Source organism: Phoenix dactylifera, chromosome 7 (assembly GCF_051530095.1).
Source record: "Phoenix dactylifera cultivar Ajwa chromosome 7, Ajwa_hap1_PhDact_Kaust_v1.1, whole genome shotgun sequence".
NCBI classification, from domain to species: domain Eukaryota; kingdom Viridiplantae; phylum Streptophyta; class Magnoliopsida; order Arecales; family Arecaceae; genus Phoenix; species Phoenix dactylifera.
Genome location: NC_143196.1, coordinates 24,996,058 through 25,017,658, shown reverse-complemented (window position 1 = coordinate 25,017,658; position 21,601 = coordinate 24,996,058). Strand labels below are relative to the sequence as shown.

Genomic DNA, 21,601 nt, shown 5'->3' with positions numbered 1-21,601 from the left:
CAAATTCTATAACTATCCTACTTTGGGACAATGAGACTCATACCAGCTACAGGTCAAAAATAGTTAACAAAGATCAATTGCCAACAAAGATTAGTACAGAGCGAGTACCATCTGGAGATATAAAAATCTTCATTAATTTATCTCAGGAAAAGAACTTCACAAATCCCTTTTCGTGACTTCTACTTATCCAGATATACACGCATGGTTCTGAGGCTGCAGCGGAATGCAAACTCTGCAACTGATATGTTACTGACTGGTAAGAAATATCAACTCCCATTACAACATAAAAAGAAAAAAGAAACATCCATTTACTGCCATTCAGGGATAGCCTAAAAGAAAAATCTGGGTTCATTAATCCAACTCAAACTGAAGTCATCACTAAGCATTTTGCAATGGCAACAGTAACCCTTAGAATTAGATAAGTCCTCAAGACGCCTCTAGGAAGCACTTCACGGAACTATAAATGACCGTCTAACCAAGACAAATAACTGTGCCTGTTCGCCAGTGATCAAACAATAGCACCACCCAATTGAAATACAAATTGAATACCTAAAATTACTGCCTCAATGGGTATAAGAGACAGAAGAGTTGATCAGATAAGCAGAAGAGATGTTCTGTTTGCTAATACAACACAATATCTATCACTCATAGATTCCTTGGGGAAGAGCTGGCATGCAAATCCCAATCCTACAGTCATCTGGCCTATCTCTAAGGTTGTAAGTTATGCACAGCTTGCAAAATTTCCTGTAAACTCTTTGCAGCACCATCATAGTTTACAAAACCCATGAACCAAAATTCATGGCTGTCAATGGAGATGACCTGAATGTATTTTTCTGCAGAATTCACTTTGCTCACTGAAGGATTAGCTGCTCTTAGCTGATGCAAAGGAATTACCACCTGTTTATATTCCAAGGAGAACGACATTAGAAAGTACCCAAGTTGGCATTTTTCCTTGGTCACACCACAACAAAGAAAAAGATATATAACTAGCAGAATCATCGTACTTGTAAAAGATCAAGAATTGGGTGCAAAAATCAACTAATCAAACAAAGAGATAAGATGTATTCAGAATCAAATAGTTTATCAAAAAGGCATAGTAATATTGGGGGAATTGTATTATACTGTTGGGAACAAAATCCTTGGCAGCTTTATTTATCTTTTTTTTTCAGGTTGTAGGAATGATTCAAGTTGATCATTACAAAAGTTTTATTGAGCATCTGTTGAGTCTTTAATCGATGATGCTTTAAGCTTTCCTGTTCCAAGTAACAAAAAATTCTCATTTCTTTCTTGGGACATATGTTGTTATTATAATTGAGCAAACAAAGGGGAACCATGCATTTTATTGCCTACTCTGAAATCTAGCTCTACTAGATACTAAAGTTCTCTTTATAGCAAGCCATGAAACTCACCATGAGTGCTATATAAACATCAAATAAGGTCTATCTGGTGTTCATTGCAGAACTCTTGAACAATGTTAAAGAATAAACTGAGTAAAAAAGGAGACAAAACTACGGGAGGGAAGAACAAAATGCATGAATATGGTCTTACACTGTTCTGTCAAAAAACTTAAAAAGCAACGTTAGTAGTCCAAACATTAAACAAACCTAGCTATGTTACATAGATAATTTGTCTTGCTACCGTATCAATATGAAACATCTATTGACCCTAGTCATCCAACATGCATTGACCCTAGTCATCCAACAGGTATTAATTCATGCAGGATTTTTTGCTCTCATTTTTGTAAATGAAGATAAAGCATTAGAGAAACGAAAAACATAGAATCTTACATGCCAGATCTCAATGGTAAGAGAGAGATTTTTCATGATGTCTGTGAATTTATAGTTTGTTGGCTGCATCTATATCTTTTATGGGTTAAAGGCATCACTAACAAGATTTTTCTTTCACAGTTAAATATAAGCAGTTTGCCTTGAACATTATAATGTTAGAAAAACATATAATGTCATTCAATTTTTACACGTGGGAGTGAACAAATACATATAAAAATTAATAGACATGTTAATTTTGAGTGGAGAATCTACGACAGTAAGAAATTAGCGCCTAGGACCAATTTTTAATGAAGAGACATGTATTGTGCAAGCAACACGAAGTAAATTCAAGTTCTCTTTCACCTTCTAGTTTCAGTATGATATGGAGCTCAAGCATCCCAAGAGATTTGAGGTCAAGTAAGATTATAGTATCATGGTTCTTAGAGGTTTTGACTTGGACTCTTTTTTGGTTTTCCCTTTAAGTAATAGAAACAGATGAACAAGCTGAAACCAATATTTTGAAACCTGGCCTAGACATCATCCCATTTTAGTGTTCAAGCCGCTGGCCAGCAAGTTGATCAAGGTTGACCCATTAGATCATGACATCATACAAAAATAAATTAAATAAATATCAAAAATTCAAAAATAAAAAATATGGAAAATATGAAATATATATAATAATACCATTGAATGTGTATTATTTATCCCAGTTCCTATGGCTGCCTTAGTTAAAAGGATATCACCAAAAAAGTTATTCATACATGCATATGTATGTATGTATATACATATGTATATATATAATACGTATGTATATGTGCACATATGTATGTGTATGTGTATCATATTAAACAAAGATCTCATTCTTGTAGTCATGCACCACCCACACCATTCCTTCCTCTTTTGCCCTCATCCCTATGTGAACCACATGCTCCCCCCTCCCTCCCTCCCTCCCTCCCTCCATGAGTTGAAGTTACTTGGCTGCCCCCTTAATAATTACCCCCTGCCCTCCAATCTCTTCGTCTCTTCTTCATTTCTCTAAATCTTTCCTTCCACTCCAATTGCACCACTGATGTAAAGAACATATGAAGCAACAATGAAAAATTGTGGTTGTTGATGTGGTCCTTTGTCATTAACGAGTTCTCGCAGACCATCCTTTTCATGCTCCTCAACCTCATCATTGGCAACACCGTCACCGTCACCTCCAAGACCCTTCGCTCCCAATTCCACTATGACAACAACCTTGACATCGACATCTATCCCATCTCCCCTGGCCTCTCAAACATCATCAAGCAACTCCAAGCTACACAAATGGGTCAAATACGCCGACCCCTATCCCATCTGCCATGGCCCCTCTATTGTCCTCGAGTGTCTAGTAGACACATGGACGTGTTGGATACTGGGTTGATCCTAGCAGGTAGAACCAGTAAATAGCCTAAGTCAACAAGTTGCCTAGGTTTTTGAAAAAATCTGGGTTTGGGATTTAACCCAGCCCGTGTATGCTCATAGGTCATAGGTCAAGCGAGTCGAATCGATCGGGTCTTAAAACATTGACTGAAACTTGATAGAAAGTTCTATAAGTCATATCCTTTGTTTTCAAGTGCTGGCCTTAAATAGCATCAAGTTGGAGCATAGGGAATCCTATTGCACTTGCAAAGGTGCAGGTTTTCAAACAAGAGCTATGATATGAAAGAGGTGTGACTAAGCAAGAGGCATAGCAACATCCAAGAATTGTTTCCTCTGAAATATGAAAAAGAAAATAACAAATAGCACTGGTTTAATATTAGAGTTTTACTATGGTACATTTTTGATATTTTTTTATAGTAAATCTGAAATTACATGTCCTTCGGTGGAGGGGATTGAAAGTAGTGTATCATCCATCTTTTTTTTAATCTGAGTAGCTGTAAGATTACAGTAGGGGGGTAAGAAAAACCTGAGACTCTTTTTACTTATACTCTCATTTAAAAGCATTAAATGAGTGGATCATTTGACCAAACAATCAAATTGTTCCAAATTATTACATACACTCTCTCAGTCCTTCCCCAACTCTAATCTTGCTCTCTTCCACCAGGCAATTCCATCATTGCCACAACCATCTACTCTAAGCCCTCATACACATGGTTGTGAATGTGAATCCAATGAAATACCTCCTACCCTCCTCTCTCTCTCTCTCCCCCCCCCCCCCAACAACCCCGACATGCTATCCAGTGAACCTTCTCCATCACCATTTCCCTCCCCCCCTCTTTTGTCATCATCGTTGCCTCCTCTCCACTTACCCCTTGTGCTTCCAATTAACTACCACCCCCCCTTTCTGACTATGATTCCAACATTGCCAGCTCTACCTCCTCGCTCCAGATGATGTGTTATTCAGCAAGCCTCCACGTCCACTACAATCAAAATACCCACCTCTTAGCTACCATCACCTCTGCCACTGCACCCTCTTTCCCTCTCCTATCAATGCCGTCAAACATTCTCCTAATCATGCAACTTGCCGTGCATAATTCAATCTAAAACAAGTTACCTGATAGTCAATCTCAACCATCTAGTTTGATAAGTACCGGTAGTATAGATTTGTCCAAATTTATTATTTTGGAATTTGTGTATGGTAACAAAACCCTTTATATCATTCTTTATCTAAAATGCTGAAGGATGTTCCAAAGGTTGACTAGGCCAAATTATAAGGCATTTATATTTTGTCATCAACAAGCTTATATACGATTAGGTTTGAAGCATACTAAAATGAATTCTTTTGATCTGTTAGTTGAAGTATCTAACCTAGTCTAGTCTAAAAATCAGATCTAATACAAAAGCATTACAGATGTTGAGAGAAGTGGTAGGTGATTGCTTGTCAGATCCCAGTATGTTAAGGACCAAACATCTGATTGAGTCAGATCCAAATTTTCTACCATTGTGGAAACTCAATCTTAGCCATATGTGTGAAAGAGGTTGGGTTTTTCTTGTCTGTTGTCAAAAATCTCCAAGCTGAGGATGTTGCTTGTAGCTAGGGCTCTTAACAAGCTGAGCGGAGCCCGAGCCTCCTCGGGCTCGGCTCGGCTCGTTTCACAAAATCTCAGGCTCAGGCTCGGGCTCGGGCTCGTAAAGCTCGTTTTCTCGAGCCCAAGCCTGAGCTTGAGCCCGAGCTCGGGGATGGGGATGGGGATGGGGCGGGTGGGGGAGAGAAGAAAGAAGGAAAGAAAGAAAGAAAGAAAGAAAAGAAGAGAAGAAAGAAGGAAAGAAAGAAAGAAAAGAAGAAGAGAAGAAAGAAGGAAAGAAAGAAAGAAAGAAAAAAGAAAAGAGAAGAAAGGACTCACCGGTTCGTCGTCGCGTGCGGCGGCCGCTAGCTTCGGCCGCGAGCGCCGCTTGGCCGCGCACGGCCGTGGGCAAGGCCGTGAGTGCCACCGGCTGTGGCCCCACCCTCCCGTGCGAGGGACTCCTCTCTTGATTCGCTGGTGGAAGAGGGCTTCTCCTTCCCTCCTCTGTTGCGTTAGAACGGGAAGGAGTCTGGAAAGAGAGAAAAAGAAAGGGGGAGAAAGGGAGAAGAAAGGGAGTCCCTTGCTGGAAGAAGGTTATGGAGAAACCGAGAAAGGAGAAGAAAAGAAAAAGAAAGAGGAGGAGGAAATGGGTTAACGAGTTGGGTTCGGATCAACGGGTTGAGTCTGAACCTGAACCAATCCAATTCAATTTAAAGAAATTAAATGGATTTGGGTTAGCTCGGATTGGATTTGATCTAAATCCAACTGGGTTCAATCAGATTCAGATTTAAATTGATTAAGCCAAATAAAATTTAATTGGGTTGAGTCCAAGATTAATTGAGACCTAATTAAATTGTTAATTGGACTGAGCCCTCATTTCGGGCTCGGATTTAAGCGGGCCTCATTTTGGGCTCGGGCTCATTTGACTAACGAGCCGAGCTCGAGCCAGGCTTTTACCGAGCCCAAGTAGCTCGGCCCGTTAATAGCCCTACTTGTAGCACCAACTAGCTCCAACATTGAGCCACTAGAGAGGGCTAGCAACAGAGGTGCAAAGTTAGGTAAAGCAGTAATGAGAGGCATGACAAGGTAGAGAGCAATAGAAAGAGAAGAGACCTTAGTTCAGCATATGACTATCGCAAGTATTGATCTCAAGCATATGATATCCACTTGCAGACAAAGTGTAAAATACCGGTGCCAATCCTTACACAAATATTTTACTGGAACAATATAGTACCTCGATAGTATCATCCCATCTCTTGGGATAGAATTGCATTCTAACAATATTACAATCGCTGATATACTTTGTTGACACATCAATTCATTCCAACTCATGGAACTCGTAGGAAAGCAGCACATTCTTAATATATTTTGGCATGACGTCCCCCATATATATTTTTATTTTTTAGGTAAATTAGTGGTGAAAAAGGAAATGAGAGCGGAGACTTACTGGATGAGCAAGGTTTTCGACACTAGAAGATGGTTTGTAGTGGAGGATGCTAATTTTGCCCTTCTTACCCTCCTTTCTCCACTCCATCTATCTCTTTCTTTCTCCCTCTCTCTCTATTTCTGTTTGTAGACCCTACCCCTATGATTAAAAGAATAAAAAAAGCAAGTATGCACTTGCCCTCGCAGCTCTCTCTTTTCATCGAAAACCAAGCAACCTAGTTGGGTCGCACCTTAGTACCGGCCAATCTCAAATGGTTTGAACATGGATAGATAAAACATCCTGGTCCACGAATGATTGATTCCCTGAACCCGTCCTGGTATCAATTTTTGGTCAAAACAGTATGTTACCGACTCTACCAACCCAACCCACAAGTCCATGATCCTTGCTTGCATACTATTTCCCTCACCACAAGCTTGGGTTAGCCGCCTTATTTATCAACGGCTAATAACCATCCAAATCACGAGATTCAAAGCACAAGCACAAACACTAGAAGAGCATATGAGGGGACAAGTTGAATTAAGGAAGGGATGGCATAGGTATAATCTCCCTCTCATCTCTCAATTGGACTGGGGGGAGGTAGAGAGAGGTGTCGCAAAGAGGGGGGGGGGGAAGTATAGGTATCATCTTCAATTCCTCTCAATAGTAGCTATTCTCGCATTTGCTCTTGCTTCAATTAACTAAAGATTCAACTTCTATGTTTATTAGAGTTAGAAATAAGCATAGCAAAGGATGTTAGATGTTGCATTGACAAATGATTATATAATAAACCTGATTGAGATTACATAATATTAACTAATTCAAATTAAGGTGGTAAAAGGAAAAGTTGAATTTGAGTGTAATTGCATGTTAAAGAGGTGAAGATCGAAAAAAATCCCATCTGCAAGTTTTGAAGGACTAAAAATCGCAGGATTTGCAACTCGTAGTAAAATAAATGCAAAAAAGTCATAAATACATTCATAGAAAAAATAAGAATTCTATTCATGGTTTCAAATGCCAGCTTTATTGAACCAATACTATTACCAAGCATTGAGGTGGTATTGGATATCAGGAGCATCCACTCTTATCGCACTATTTTGGCCCACATCATTCCAAGCCAAAAGTACTTTTTTGTTTTCCAACATGGCATGGTATGTTCCATGCTTCCACTAATCTGCACATCTTGTGCCAATGAGACTCAAAAACTTGGTCTGATCAATGTTACCTAGATGCTAGGCATAGGTGCCAATTGTCCTCAAGCTTCGCATATACCAGCCTCCACGAGGACATGACACATTTATATATGCACAAGCCACAGTTTTGATGCTTACTCAAGAGGATGTAATAAAGAGAAACAAAGAGATATGTGTTGTCCAACAAATAAAATAGTCGAACCACAAAGCTTTCAAGTTGTATAATTAAATTGATATTTAAGATTATTTAATATTTTTAAGAATTTAAGATATTTTCATTAATAAATAATTATGATATTTTTTATAAAAGGCATAATGGAACTATCTCTAGCCCTTGAAAATAAGATTCCCACATGATACTCCAAAAGAAAAAACAAGGTATCAGCACCTTTTGTTGATGCCAATGGGGCACTTCAAAGTGGAAAGTCCAGTTGTGTCATATCCTATCTTGCCCAAGTGTTTGCAAAGTGTTGACAATTTCAGAAACACTAAAAACAATGTCCATGTAACATAGGTTATGATAATGTATACTTTAACTACATACATCATTAAGTCTCCAATTAAAATTACAAAGAATATGCACTAAACACCTTGGCTAGATAATTATCTTGAGTTATAGGGATGCATAAAATATCACAATAAGAAACCAGCAAACAAATAGGCCTTGCACAAACCAATGCTTCAACATTCAAATAAGGTTTTGGTTTCTATTTTAATCCAAGGCCAAACAAATTGTTTCAGAAGTTTTGGCAGTTCCAATTATTCAGTCTACAACTAGTCAAGTATTCTTTGAATTTATATAAGAATGAAGAAAAATCAGAAAATGAAAAATACAATTACAATGAAGAAAATGGAATATATCTGGTACATATGGTGTATCGGTGATTGAAATACATAGTTTATTGATTACGGCATCAATACAAGTATAAATCATGAAAATAGCAAAAGAATGGCTAGATAATCTAACACATTTACTAGTATATCAAGCAAGGAAGGGAGTACTGGAACTAGCATCCATGCCGGGTGGTATGGTACGCCCCGTGTCGTGCTATCCCAGTGTGAACCAATAGGCAAAACCGAAAGAGAGGGGGAGAGGGAGAAGGAGAGAGAGGAAAAGAGAGAGAGGGAGAGAGGGATAAAGGGAGAGGGCAGTGGCCAAAATAGGGGCGAGGGAGGGTGGAGGGAGGGCTTTCCTCCGTACATCGAAATAGGGGTAGAGCTCTTGTTTGAAATGAAATAGGGGCTTCCGCCCCTTTTTATATTTTTTTACAAAAAATTTAAGTGAAGTCGGCAGCATTGCTAACTTCATTTAAAAATTTCAAAAAAAAATAATAAGTGAAGTCAACAATGGTTGCTGACTTCACTTAAAAAAATCGAAAAAAATATAAAAGGGGGCACAAGCCCTTGTTTCATTTCAAAACAGAGGCTCTGCCCCTGTTCCAATGCATGAAGAAAAGAGGGCTTCAAAAGCCCTCTCACACCTTCCCTCGCCCCCGTTTCAACCGCCGCCAGCCACACTCTCTCGTTCCCTTCCCTCTCTCTCTTCCTCTCTCTTTTTTCCTCTCCCCTTCTGCTAGTTTCTTGATCCGAAGGTCATAACCGTCCTAATCTGCGTTGGTATTGTTTGCCCCTGTTTTGAAACAAAATAAGGCTTCAAAAAGAGAGAGAGGGCTTTTTCAAAAGCCCTCTTACACCTTCCCTCTCCCCTATTTCGGCTGATGCCGGCCACTCTCTCTCTCATTCCCTTCCCTCTCTCTCTTCCTCTCTCTCTTTTGTCCTCTCTCCTTCTGCCAGTTTCTTGATCCGGAGGCCGTAACCATCCTGATCCGCACTAGTATGGTTTGGTACGCTCCGAACCAGACGATTCGGGATGGTTTCACCAACATTAATATCAAGTATTAAAAGATATTTTTATTAGAATATGAATCACCAATCTATCAAAAGAGGATCGTGACCAATATTATGTCACCATTAGCAGCTCCAATTTGATTATATCCAAATACATGTCTTATATTTGTATCCGAAAAACCCTATTTTAGGATAATCAATAGTCAAATTTTGTAATAATTCAAGGATTTAATTAAATATATCAAGATTTCATTTTGTGCATGTTGAAACATAATGAAACCACTATTTCCAGCTTCTCTACAAAAAAAAAGGTATCAATTAATCTATATTTCTTTGACAAAATAATATCCTAAATTTGACGATTTTATGAAGCATAGAAATAGTCAAACAAATTTAGCCACTAAGTCTATAGTTGGAAATTTCTTCTTTAAATTTTTTAAGATTTATCATTTGTCTACTTTAAAAATATCTTAGAACTTACAACAATCTATTAAGTCCTGCCAAAATGCTTTTGAACTACTTCTTTTGTCACCCATAAATGAGCTATCCATTACAATAAAGGGAAAAAAAATGACCCAAAGATAAGATTTTAATGGTTTGATACAAGCAGACCAACCAAAAAACTGATGAAGTCTGGAAACTATGGTTAGTTTTAGATTGGTTCCAATTTTCCATTGGAAATGTTTATCTTGCTCTTAACTAATAAAACAGATGACACAAAATATCAGTTCTCCTGACCATCACTTGGTATCCAAAACTTTTTTATTTGATTATGAAAATTCAGCAAGTGTTGACGTATCTCATCATATCATATCATACAGATCCAAAGAGAAGAATTTTAAAGATGCATTTCTGTGTGTATCAGCATATTTTGATGTAAGGACTCATAAAACCACGTTTGCTGGGACAAAAGCACATCACTATTCCTCCTACAGTTATCTATCAAAATTTTGAACATATCAAGGGCATATTTCCCCTGGTTTAAAGCTTAAGAGTTCAATTGTTTCAGGTAGCGCAATCAAAATAGACTGAAACAGTAATTGAGAGTTGAAAATTAAAAATAATATATATTACTAAAATGGTAATCTAACATATATCAAGGTTTAAATTTTAAAATGCCTACATAGACTGCTACCAGAAAAAGATAAAAATATATTGTTGATTTCATCTATATCCATGTGTTTTCTGGACAGTCACATCCAAAATGAAGTACTGCAACAGGTAAATTCCTATTTTATTAGTGGACCCAAAAAAAAGGGGACATGTCAAGCAACAAATTTTGCTTCATTCAATATGTTTCTCAGGTTATGATAAAGGGAGCATCAAACTAGCATGGGCACGGTTACCTTGTAATAGCTCCATTCAGTTTGGTCTCCAACCTTGTAGGGAAGAGGATTGTCACTACAAAATGCAAGCTTAGCAGTAGAGAGATATAAAATTCCCATGACTGGACCAGCAGACGTTGAAAGATAGCATGCATAGGACTTTTTAAGTTGTTCTTCTGGAAGTGTGTCGAAAGTTTGACGAAATATCTTCTCATAACCACCTTCTGCTATGACTTTGGTTCCTTGAGCAATCCTCCCCATGGCAGCTTCAGCAAAACTAGGTCCTGTTTTCACTGGGTAAAGGAGGATATAATATATCGTTAAATTAAGATACCCAAACTCTTTAAAATATTATAAAAAATTGATTAATTGATGCAACAGCTAAGGTTGTATAAACAGCATTAACAAGTGTCATATTATTCAGCAAAGGAAAGAGATAGAATAAGAAATATAAATAAATAAGCTTGACTTGTCATGTACAGAAATTTCTAGTTAGAATGATGAATCAAATGAAAGCTGGCTCTTTTCAAATTATATACAATATAACATGCATGAGCTCTATCATATATTAGCATTTTCAGAGTCAGTGTTTGTTTACTTTGTTGCCCTAAAAGTTTGTGGTTTGTGGTCCACTTTTAGGCCAAGTACAGAAGATAAAATGTATCACAACACATCACAATTTTTCCATTAAATTTCTGCACAATCATAATGAAATTTCTCTCAACGGCTTTAGAGTATCAAGAGAGAGAATCTTGTGTTACTTTCTAAAATTGTGGACAAATGCGCTATAGTTATTAATTTTAGAATATAAATACAAGGAGACTTTGAGGTACAGCAGAATACGAGGAAGGTGATTCTTGCTCCTTCTATGGTTGTGGCATGCTTGTCATCCATCCATCGATAGATCTTCCTTCAACCACCTCATCATAAACCTTTTCTATGATCTAGCTTCAACGGTTATTGCCGAGGAGTTTTATTGTTCATCTCACCCATTTTCAGCTATTCAAAAGAAGGGAACAAAAGAATGATGATGATCCACATTTCCCTCAGACCAACCATCTATCCAATCTCTAGTAAACTAGCTCTATCATATGTTTCGTAATCTGTCACAACTCCAAGAAATTATATGCGTGAAATTAGAGGAAGTTCAACTTTGATCCATCAACTTTCGACCCCCTTAACTCTTCCTCCATGCACCATATTAGAGAACTCAAGTGATAATTTACTATCAAACCAACCACCATAAACGTCACCTTGACATACCTTAAACAACACACCATGTATTACTAGGACATTATAGGAACCAAGCCATTAACCATGTCGAGAATTTCTTTTGCATACAAGCAAATGTCAACCCTCGGAATTGGTACCACTTTCCTAGCCAAGGAAAATTTCAGTAATAGATGGTCCTTCCATTAGACCTTGAACTAGAAGGATGGTGTGTGAGGAAGCATACCTATTAGTTACATATGTTAAGAATTTTCAATTACAGAGGACCACTCCAAGGCTCTTCTAGACTTTGAAAAAGTTGAGATGAAGGCAAAAGGTTGGTCTTGACAAAGGATCATGAAATGTTTGTGGAACAAAAAATTATTAGATAAACACCCAAGATTTGAACACAATCCCTTAATAAGTTTTCTTAACTATTTATGACTAGCAGTATCATTATCATATATCATTATGTTTTTCATTAAGTATGAAGAAAGAAACTCTGAGCATCTAAAGAATACGCAAAAGAACACTTGTGCCACTTATTAAAAATACAATAGTGAGTTCAAAAGACTTGTACACATGGTATTAATAGTATAATCCAAACATATGTATGCTGCCACTTCCCAACAGACTCGAAAACCATAAATGGGAACTCCTGTCTTGGGTTCGTAACATGTCATACTTAAAATGAATATTACCATAAAAAGCAAGAGAGCAACATTTAGATAACCTTGAATTAGTCCTATTTTGCTACCCAAAAACAAAAACCATTGAAGGTTTATTTTATATGCTGAAAAGTGTCAAATTTTAGCCATTTAATGAATCAACTTGTTAAAACCATTACATCCATAGAAAGGGAAAAAAAGCAGTCATTGTCCACATAATTGCAAAAAGTTCCAAATTCATTGTGCATTAAAAGACAATTCAAAGACAATTCATTTAAAAAAAGCAGGTGGCAAAGGAGGTTGATAAGGTCAACGGGGATCCCTAACTCAATAGGTAGCATTGTCTTAGGTAGGAGTTGGGGGTAGGGAGTGGGGTTGGCTTACTTTTAAGAATATTTCTTGTGAGAGAAATGTTGCATTGGCCACCAAGAAGGGATGTTGCCACAACATAGTAGGGGTCTTCATGGATGATGTGCTAGACATCATTCAGGTGGAGGTGGAAGACAAGTTGGGTCGCAAGGCAAGTGGCATGGAGGCTGATGAGGCCAATGGGGATGCCTAGCTCAATAGGAAGCATTTTCTTAGATAGGAATTATCATTTGTGAAGGGGATAGGGAGTGGGTTGGGAAATTTTTAAAAAATATTTCTTGTGAGGAAACAGAGCATTGAATGAAAAATATAGGGAAAAACAATCAGTCAAATTGGACTTTTTCTATTGGAATTGAACTTTTTCCATTGGTACTTTTTACTCTAAAAATGCCTACCAAAAAGCACCTTAGGAAAAAATTCTTCAGATGCTATATTTTTCTTGAAGATTCATGATTCGTGCCTGTAGAATTTAATTTCATCCAGATAGGCCTTATAGGGGTGGCAAAATCCAACCTAGGCATGCCAACCCACTCAAACACATCCAAAACAGTCGAATTAAAGTATGGGACTTCATCATCTTTTTAGGTATGAATTGCCTCAAACCAAACAGATTATAATCAGGTCCAAACTGATTATAATCAGGTTGGATTCAAGATTACCATCCAGAATCCTTGAGTTAGCGTAGGTGCCGTCAGCTATCAAAGTAAGGCACTACCATGGCAGTCTTCAGCTATCAAACTAAGGCACTACCATGCCTCCGCCTGCCCCCCACTTTTCTTTCCAAGAACTCCCTCAATCTTCAGCCCACTCCCTATGTCCCTTTTCCTGACCTTTCTCTCCAATAATTCTCCTGAACCAAGTTAAAGCTTGATGCTTGGGAAGGAAGGAAACCATGGCAATACAAGGATTAGCTGAAAGAGTTCAACATTCAAGCTTTGCTAAGGGTCAACCGTGAAGAATAGTTGGCAACAAAGTACCACCACAAAATTAGGCTCAATAAGGGGTCAATGTCAAGCAGGAGTTTTATGACCATGAGGGGATAAAAACAAGGCCTCCCTCAACCTTTTTCTTTTCCCTCTCACTTTCCCTTCTTTCCTAAAAACACTAAACCTATTTCAAATTCTTTTTCTCAAAGAAAAAACTTAAAACTAATGTTAAAACCCCTTAAGTCTAAATCTTCTCCCAATTTGAGCACGCCATTCCAAGTATGGTTTGCTAAAAGGCTCCTTTTGGCAACAGCCTAGCTCTGCCCGTTCAGTTTCTTTTTGGATTTTAAAATAAGTGGGTTGAGGTGTTGAGTTCGGGTTCATATGAATTAGATGGGCCGGGATTGGGTTTAGTGTTTTGCAACCCAATTAAAAATCAGCCAATTTAACTAAAGAGATTTTTGACCCAACCTGAATTTTAATAAACTCAAACCCAAAGCATCCCAAACGATTGCCATCCCTAGATGCAATTGTTAGTGAAAGAAGGTCACGAAACTATCAAATTCCATGATAGTGTTTTCCAAATTCTTGGTGTTGAGGACAAGTGTTATAGTATCCAAAAGTGCTCAACAACTTATTAGCCGAAAATTTTTGCTTAGGGTGGTCTACGTGCCTTGGAAATTCATTCAAACACCCACTTTGGCATTTCCTTATTTTAAATTTTTTAAAGAGAACCATTGCTCCATACCTAAATCCACATCCTCGTCGCTCCTAGTTCTAGCAATAAAGTTAACCCATCAATTTGCTTCTAGCAACTAAGCTCAAAACATCAATCTACAAACCATAAGATCAAGTTGGGAAATTTTTATAATATTATACATTATTGATATGACATACAAAAGCTAATGGTTCCCATGAGAAAATACCTAACATTAATAGTAGTGTTTTGCCTAAATACCCATATGCACTCTCGCACTTTCCATTTTGTGGAGATAGTTATATGTGGTTGGCTAGCGGCAACAACCATCCCTCAGCAAACACGACCGACCACCGCATTTACTTAGGAAGGCATATTTGAGGCTTACCCTACCTTGTGCCTCGAGGAAGGCTCTCCAAAAATGCCTAGAGACCTCTAGGAAATGACCTATGCACAAGATATTTACATCACATAAAGAGGTTTATATGGGATTTTCTTCTTAGCAAAATAGAGAATTATTTTTCTACTATTCTTTTACAATATATAGAGACCAAAGATTATTGAATCAAGCCGAACCGGGTGGTTTGGCCCGTATTGAACCAAACCAAACCAACGCGAAGTTGGAACAATTCAGCAGGTTAGATCGGTTTAGTTATAAGAGCCCTCCCCCACCTACAGTTTACTACAATAAAAACCCCTCCCCAACCCCCTGATTCGATTACCCCCACTCTTGGTTTGATTTTAACCCCCTTGGTCGTGATGGTTCGAGCCCCCTTACCCCCCAACTTGCGATTGTTCAAGGGTTTTAATGGCGCCAAACTCGGTCCCTCTCGGCCAAGCCCTTGGCCCTCCCCCTTCCTCCCTCCCTCTCTCTTGCTCTGCTAAGGTTAGGGTTAGGGTTAGGGATGAGCCCTTGGCCCTCCCCCTTCCTCCCTCCTCTCACTCTATATATATCTCTCTCTCCCTTAGGGTTAGGGTTAGAGTTTAGCCCTCCCCCTTTCTCCCTCTCTCCCTCTCCCTCTCCCTCTCCCCCCCTTTCTTCCTCTCCCTCTCCCCCTCGCTCTTTCTATTTTCGGTATGCCCTGAAATGGCACAGTACAGACTTATATGATGCCAAACTAGTCGCTAGCCAGTATGACCTCCAGTAATAGAGACCAATCTAAAAAATAATATTATAATATATAAATAATTATCTTGCAAAAAAAATCATTATCTCTTGTCAAAACTCACTGTCGATACAAATCATATTATTGTGGTAATGGTTGCTTCTAGAAGATGTTAAGTCAAGGACAAGATTGGGAAAATAAAAAATAGCTACTTTCATTATAATGTCCACCAATAGTAACATAAAGATTGTTAACATGGGATGGCAATATTATTGAAGCCTTGACCAGCATAGGTCTACTTTTCAGTGTATGCCCAATTCAACCTACTAAAGTTCAATTCTAGGTTTCGATTTGAGTCTGCTGAACAATCATCAGTTATTCTTGCTAATTGAGGTAAACAATATTATACGTTCACCATCATTAAGGCTGTTGCTTGCTTGATTCTTTGCTGATATAATTCTAAATTTATCTTCAAAAACATGTCAAAAGCATATACAAGAAGTCTAGGATTTAGTAGTTGATAAAACTTTTTAAGGATCTGATTTAAAGTTTGGATGTTAAAAAACGCTATAGATATAAATAACTTGGTCCTAACCAGGTAGAGAGCAAGAGCTTTCCAAGTTTCAACCACAATTATGAGATATTATCATGCTTTAAGATCCATATTTTATTTTAAAAACTATAAGTCTAGATATCTTTGGATCTTTTTTGGATTTTAGTATATTTAATTCCTTGCACCCTCACTTGCATAGAACAATTTAGGCAAGACAATAGATTTTATAGGGTTCTTGGCTTGGAATTTTGTGAATGTTGTAAACTCAATAATCCTAATGTTGTTCTATTATGTTTTCGCCAATGTTGCATGGATACAAATATGTGATCAGATTTGGATACATATCAAAGTGGCTAACTTCACAAGAGGGAAAAGGAAGATAAAGGAATGTGTAGGATAAAATACAATTTTAACTAAATTATGTATTTATACCTTTAAACATTGTTTGTTTAAATATTAAAAGATATTATTTGTTAAGATGTTTCAATATACAAGTTGCTTATTCAAACATTCCAATTAACTTAAGGATATAAGAAAATAATATTTTGGAATGTTGTTTCCACACTTGCATCCTTCACCAAACTCTAAAAAGAACAAGTATCCACTTCTAACATCAAAATAAACGATCAAAGTCACCGTTGGAAGAGATCAATTCTCTTCCAATCTTTAAAAGTTGTTATGAAAGAACTACTTAAGCAAGCAAGTCCGATACGTATCCAACTAGGATACGTATCTGATATGAATTTTTGGAGCCTGACATGAGTATCCAAGTAACACAAATTTGCGCTATTTTGCTGTTGAATCAAATATCAATTTTGTTATTTTATTAGAATGTTTTCTCTATATTAACATTGCAAAGTCACAAGCTATTTTTTCACTTGATACGCATGCACATATGCACTAGAACTAGTCAACTTTTTCAACATATCAAAAACAACATATAAACAGATTTAGATCTACACATGGGAAGTTATAAAAAAATTACAAATATGTCTGTCTAATGCAAACTTTGGATTAGATTCCACCCATAAAATGTTTGAATATTGCTGATCTAAGGCTTGAAGTGTCGAGCGGTGCCAATCCATGCTGACTAGCATGTACCATGTTGGGCTAGCACCACCAACAACACAAGAGAAGCACAACACTTCAATTTTTTAAAATATTTAATGATAAAAAAACTTTTTAAATTTTTAAGCCTATCTTATACTTTTCTCGTTGCTGCGTGGCCTTGCATGGCATCAGCGTGGCATAATATAGCATGCGGCATGATATAATGACCACTCTTATCGGCATTGATACTTTGAAACCTTGTCTAGGTCTACTCTCAAGATATAATGACCACTCCATGGATAGTGATATTGTATTGAAGGTTACCAAATTCTTTGAAGAATGTCACATGTTAGATCTATATTCGCACCACTGAATCTACCATGCATGAAATATGGATGCTTGTTTCAGCATCTTGAACACACGACAGCACTTATGCAGTTTATATTTGCACATAGGTTATTTTCTGAATTAGTTTTCCGAATGCGTATCCTTCATAGTTCAATTTTCAGATTCATTAGCTTGCCATCATATTGTGTTTGGAAGCTTGCATCATCGTAGAGTTTAAGGTTTCACAATTTGAATGTGGTATTGCTTATTAGGGCTCCTTGGGTTTGTCCTGCATTAATAATTAATCAAAAATAATGAAAATATTAGACCACCCTTAAAAGACGCGACATGACTGAACAGAGCATAACTAAAGACATATCACAAGTTACAAATCTAATAGAACATCGAATATGAGAACTAAGAACATAGTCTATTATCCACAATATTATAATTCAAGGAAACAAACAACCAACACAAACTAATGTAGTGCTGGTGTCACTTCAATAATTATTGGTTCCATTAAGCAAGTACTGAGCACTTGGTCCTCTTTCCTTGGATAGCTCTGCTATAGCCTTCATTAATTACTATAAAAACATTGTTTCATAGTTGAGGTGAGCTACATAGCTCAAGTAAACCTCTTCCACGATCAAAGAAATCAAGTTTCCACAGACACAAATGACTTTAAAATTCTCACTGAAAAGAGTAAGGGCCAACAATATTCTCATCTGTATTTCAAAAGAGACCACTACACCACCTTGCTAGGGTCCATTTAGCTTTTAGTTATTGATGGATTTAATAGGGTTTCAGTCATGCCACTCTAAATAAAAATCTGATGAGAACAAATGAAAAGGTTCTAATGGGAACAATATTTCGAGTTTTAACTCCTATATGGAAGTTCAAAAACGTCAACTTGAAAATCCTTATGAGTTATGATTGTAATCTCCAACATAGACCAAAAAATAAACTCAAACTGAACCAAATTATAAGAAAACAAAAAAAAAGTCAATCGTTTCAACTAATTATAGATTTCTAGGCCTACTATAGCTTTAAAAGCTGAAAACAACTGCAGGTTCCAAAATTTGAAAGAAACACCGAATCTGAAAATAAACTTGAGATTTAAAACATTAAAACAGCACATAAGCTTAAGATTTATAGAGAAATTTTAAATACAAAAAAACTAAGATTTTGAAACTTGTGTAACATTTTAGGATTTGGAAACAAAACTTAGACTGGAAAAGATGTGCAAATACATGCATCTTAAAATCATGATGTACGGTAGAAATTTTTGGAAAGAAACCCCAACATTTAGTTAAAGAAACGTATGACATTCAATTTGTCAGAGAGTTTGAAAGTGATTATCACACTCAAAGAAACCAAAGAAACCGTAAAATTGCAAAAATCTACTTACCAAAGAAAACAGAAATATTGGATAGACCATGTAGTTTGGAATTTTAAAACAACAAATAGTTTTAAGAGCGAAGGTGAGACTCAAAAGAAAATACCAAGAAAGTCTTAAATTTGAAAGTATGGAGACATGGAGAAAATTTAAGAAAAGGTAAGCATCACTAGCACTGAAGATCCATCATGCCTCTCCAGCAGCAGCAACTAGCTATCTTATTTCCTGGAAAAGATAGCTTTAGAGAATTTCTTCATCTATAACTCACCATCCTTTAACTCAACTCAACTAAGCCTTAGTCTCAAAATAGTCGGGGTCCGCTACATGAACCATTTTCCTCCATTCCGCATGGTCGAAGATCATACTTTTTAAAAGATGTTGAGATATCACGTCCTTCCTTACTAGTTCATCCTATGTGATTTTCGATCAATCTCTATCTCTCTTACCTTCTACATGTATCAAATCATTCCTTCATAGTGACACATCCCTCAACCTATGTTGCATACATGCAAACCATCTAAATCATCCTTTTCTCAGTTCGTTCTCAATTGGTGCTTCTTCCACCTTTTTACAAAATGATTTCATTTCTTATTCTATCTATCCACCATCCTTTGAGATAGATGTAATTTCGGTGGTATTTTGTTGCTTTTGTTTACTTTTTTTCTTCTTCCTTACTCTTGAATTGATCTCTAACACATCCACAATGCTGCATCAAACATAATCAAATTATTTAAATATTTTTAACAAAACAAAATGTTTATTGATCGTAATTTTTTTACGGCTTCAAAACTTGTAAACTATCTATGCTAACTCCTACCAGCATCCAACTAATCCATACTAGACAAATAAAGCATAAAGTAATCTCCCTCCTACACCTAATCAAAACCACAAACAACGCATATAAAAGCACCATCCACATATCTCTTAAGATGAGCAGATCTAAGAATTAAAGATCATTTAATAAACAAGAATAGTAGAAGAAGAACTTCGACTGAACAAGAAGAAGAAGAAGAACTTCGACTGAATAATTCATCTAAAGCCATACTCACAATGCTGCCAAGTATTCTTTGACAGATCCTCAGCCCTCTTCGCCGCTTCCCCCATCTTCTTCCCCCATCTCCCAAGCGCACCGCGCACCGTCTCCATCGTATCTAAGCATTAAATTACAGATTAAAACTTTAAATTCACGATTCAACCAGCCTTTGCCAATCAATCAAAATCAAAAATGAGCAAAACTTGTTCAAGTTAAATTAAAGAAAGAAATAGAGGTCGAGATGGGGTACTCTTCGCGGAGGAGGACGGGGCGGGGGATGGAGTGACGTAGGGATTGGACTCCGGCGGCATCTTAGTGGCGACGGCGTCGACGGAGGGAGGGCCCTCGCTGGCCAGATCGCTGCTCCAGCTGACAGATTTCTGGGCCGTCATTGTAGGATCAGACGGCTGGGATTGAAATTGGGATTGGGTTTGGGTGGAAGACGGGGGAGGAGGCGGAGGTGTGGCGACATCCGGCGGTTGCCCGGCGCCGGATTTCTTCTTGTCGGCAAGATCGACGGGAGGATCCATGAAAGTGGAAGGAGGGATTTATAAATCGGGATCAAATCGCTTCGTCTTCTCGGTGGAATCGAAGAAGACGACGACAGTGCCAGTTACTTCGGGCTCCAACACGGCCGCGTGCAGTAGTTTCCTCCGGAAAGGGGTCTGGATCTGGTTCTCCGTTGGACCACGGTTAGCAATGAAGGATACTGATGCACAAAACAGCGGCGCCCGTATGGGGGTTGAATCTTTTTCCTTGGCGCGAATCACCGTTGGATTCGCTTTGAGAGCTGTGCAGGGAGTGCTTTGAGATTTTGCGACCGAGTAATCCAATGGTGGATTCGCGTGAAGGAAGGCGAATCCTTCTGTCAAGTGAAAGATACAACCCGTATCCGGCTTCTATTATCACCGCTGCTCGTTTATGTTATTTCAAATTTAGTACCTTCAAAACATCACGTCCGCCAACATATAGTACACATTCACTTGCATACTTGATAGATTTCTAATATATGGTTTAAGCTCCTTTAATGCATACTTTAACGATCTAGAATATATCTCCAGACAAATCAATACATATTCAAGCAAATTGTTATACAATTTTTAAAATACCATATCCACCGGTACACAATACTTGTTCGGGTGATATGTACTCAATGAATTTCTCATATACATTGTAAGCTTCGTTGATACATATCTAGCAGTGACCCACACTACACATTTCCAAGCAAATTGATATACATCCATATAAATTGATACAGAGTTTTTAGAATATCATATTTACTAGTATATAGTACATATCTAGGTGATATACATTTGATAGGTTCCGATACAAATTTTAAGCTTTTTTAGTACATACCTAGCAGCCATCTAGTATATATCTCTAGACAAATTGATACACAATTTTTAAAACATGGTGTTTATCGGTACACATTCCATAACCATATGATACACACTTGATATGGATGCTTTCACGAAGAAGAAGATTTGAACGAGGAAAAGGAATTCAAAGAGGAGGAGAAAGACCTTAAGGATGGACGGAGAGGGAAGGACAACTTGATGGGGAAGAAGAGAGGGTTTCAAGTAGACCACCTCACGAGCAAGCAATCATTTGGTCTCCAACTTGATTGGCTATTTAATAAGCATCATCCGGGGTTCTATTTGGGCTACAATCATTTGGTCTTGGATTTCTGCACTAAGGCTGTTGTAGAATCACTAGACCAACTGATTCAACATTTCTCTAAGT

General features: G+C 37.6%; 1 protein-coding gene across 2 annotated transcripts; it reads right to left on the bottom strand.

Annotated features, from left to right (window-relative positions):
- Positions 1-325: 325 nt before the first annotated feature.
- LOC148702982 (GLABRA2 expression modulator-like) lies at positions 326-20,572 on the bottom strand. Of its 2 annotated transcripts, XM_088701352.2 has the most exons (5): positions 20,109-20,562; positions 19,875-19,976; positions 10,546-10,817; positions 7,203-7,332; positions 758-897 (listed from the first exon to the last, which is right to left on the bottom strand). In XM_088701352.2, exons 1-4 carry the CDS (start codon positions 20,386-20,388, stop codon positions 7,243-7,245), a joined length of 744 nt encoding a protein of 247 aa, XP_088557478.2. In that variant the 5' UTR covers positions 20,389-20,562; the 3' UTR covers positions 758-897; positions 7,203-7,242. The 2 variants fall into 2 exon arrangements, with proteins under 2 accessions (XP_088557477.1, XP_088557478.2); XM_088701351.2 differs by lacking the exon at positions 7,203-7,332 and having other exon boundaries at positions 326-897; positions 20,109-20,572.
- Positions 20,573-21,601: the final 1,029 nt, after the last annotated feature.

Coding starts and splice junctions, on each gene's coding strand:
- LOC148702982 (XM_088701351.2), bottom strand. CDS start 20,388: ATGGATCCTCCCGTCGATCTTGCCGACAAGAAGAAATCCGGCGCCGGG. Junction 10,818..19,874: donor AAAGAATACTTGGCAGCATT/GTGAGTATGGCT, acceptor TCCTTTACCCAG/TGAAAACAGGACCTAGTTTT. Junction 898..10,545: donor CTGAATGGAGCTATTACAAG/GTAACCGTGCCC, acceptor GAATATAAACAG/GTGGTAATTCCTTTGCATCA.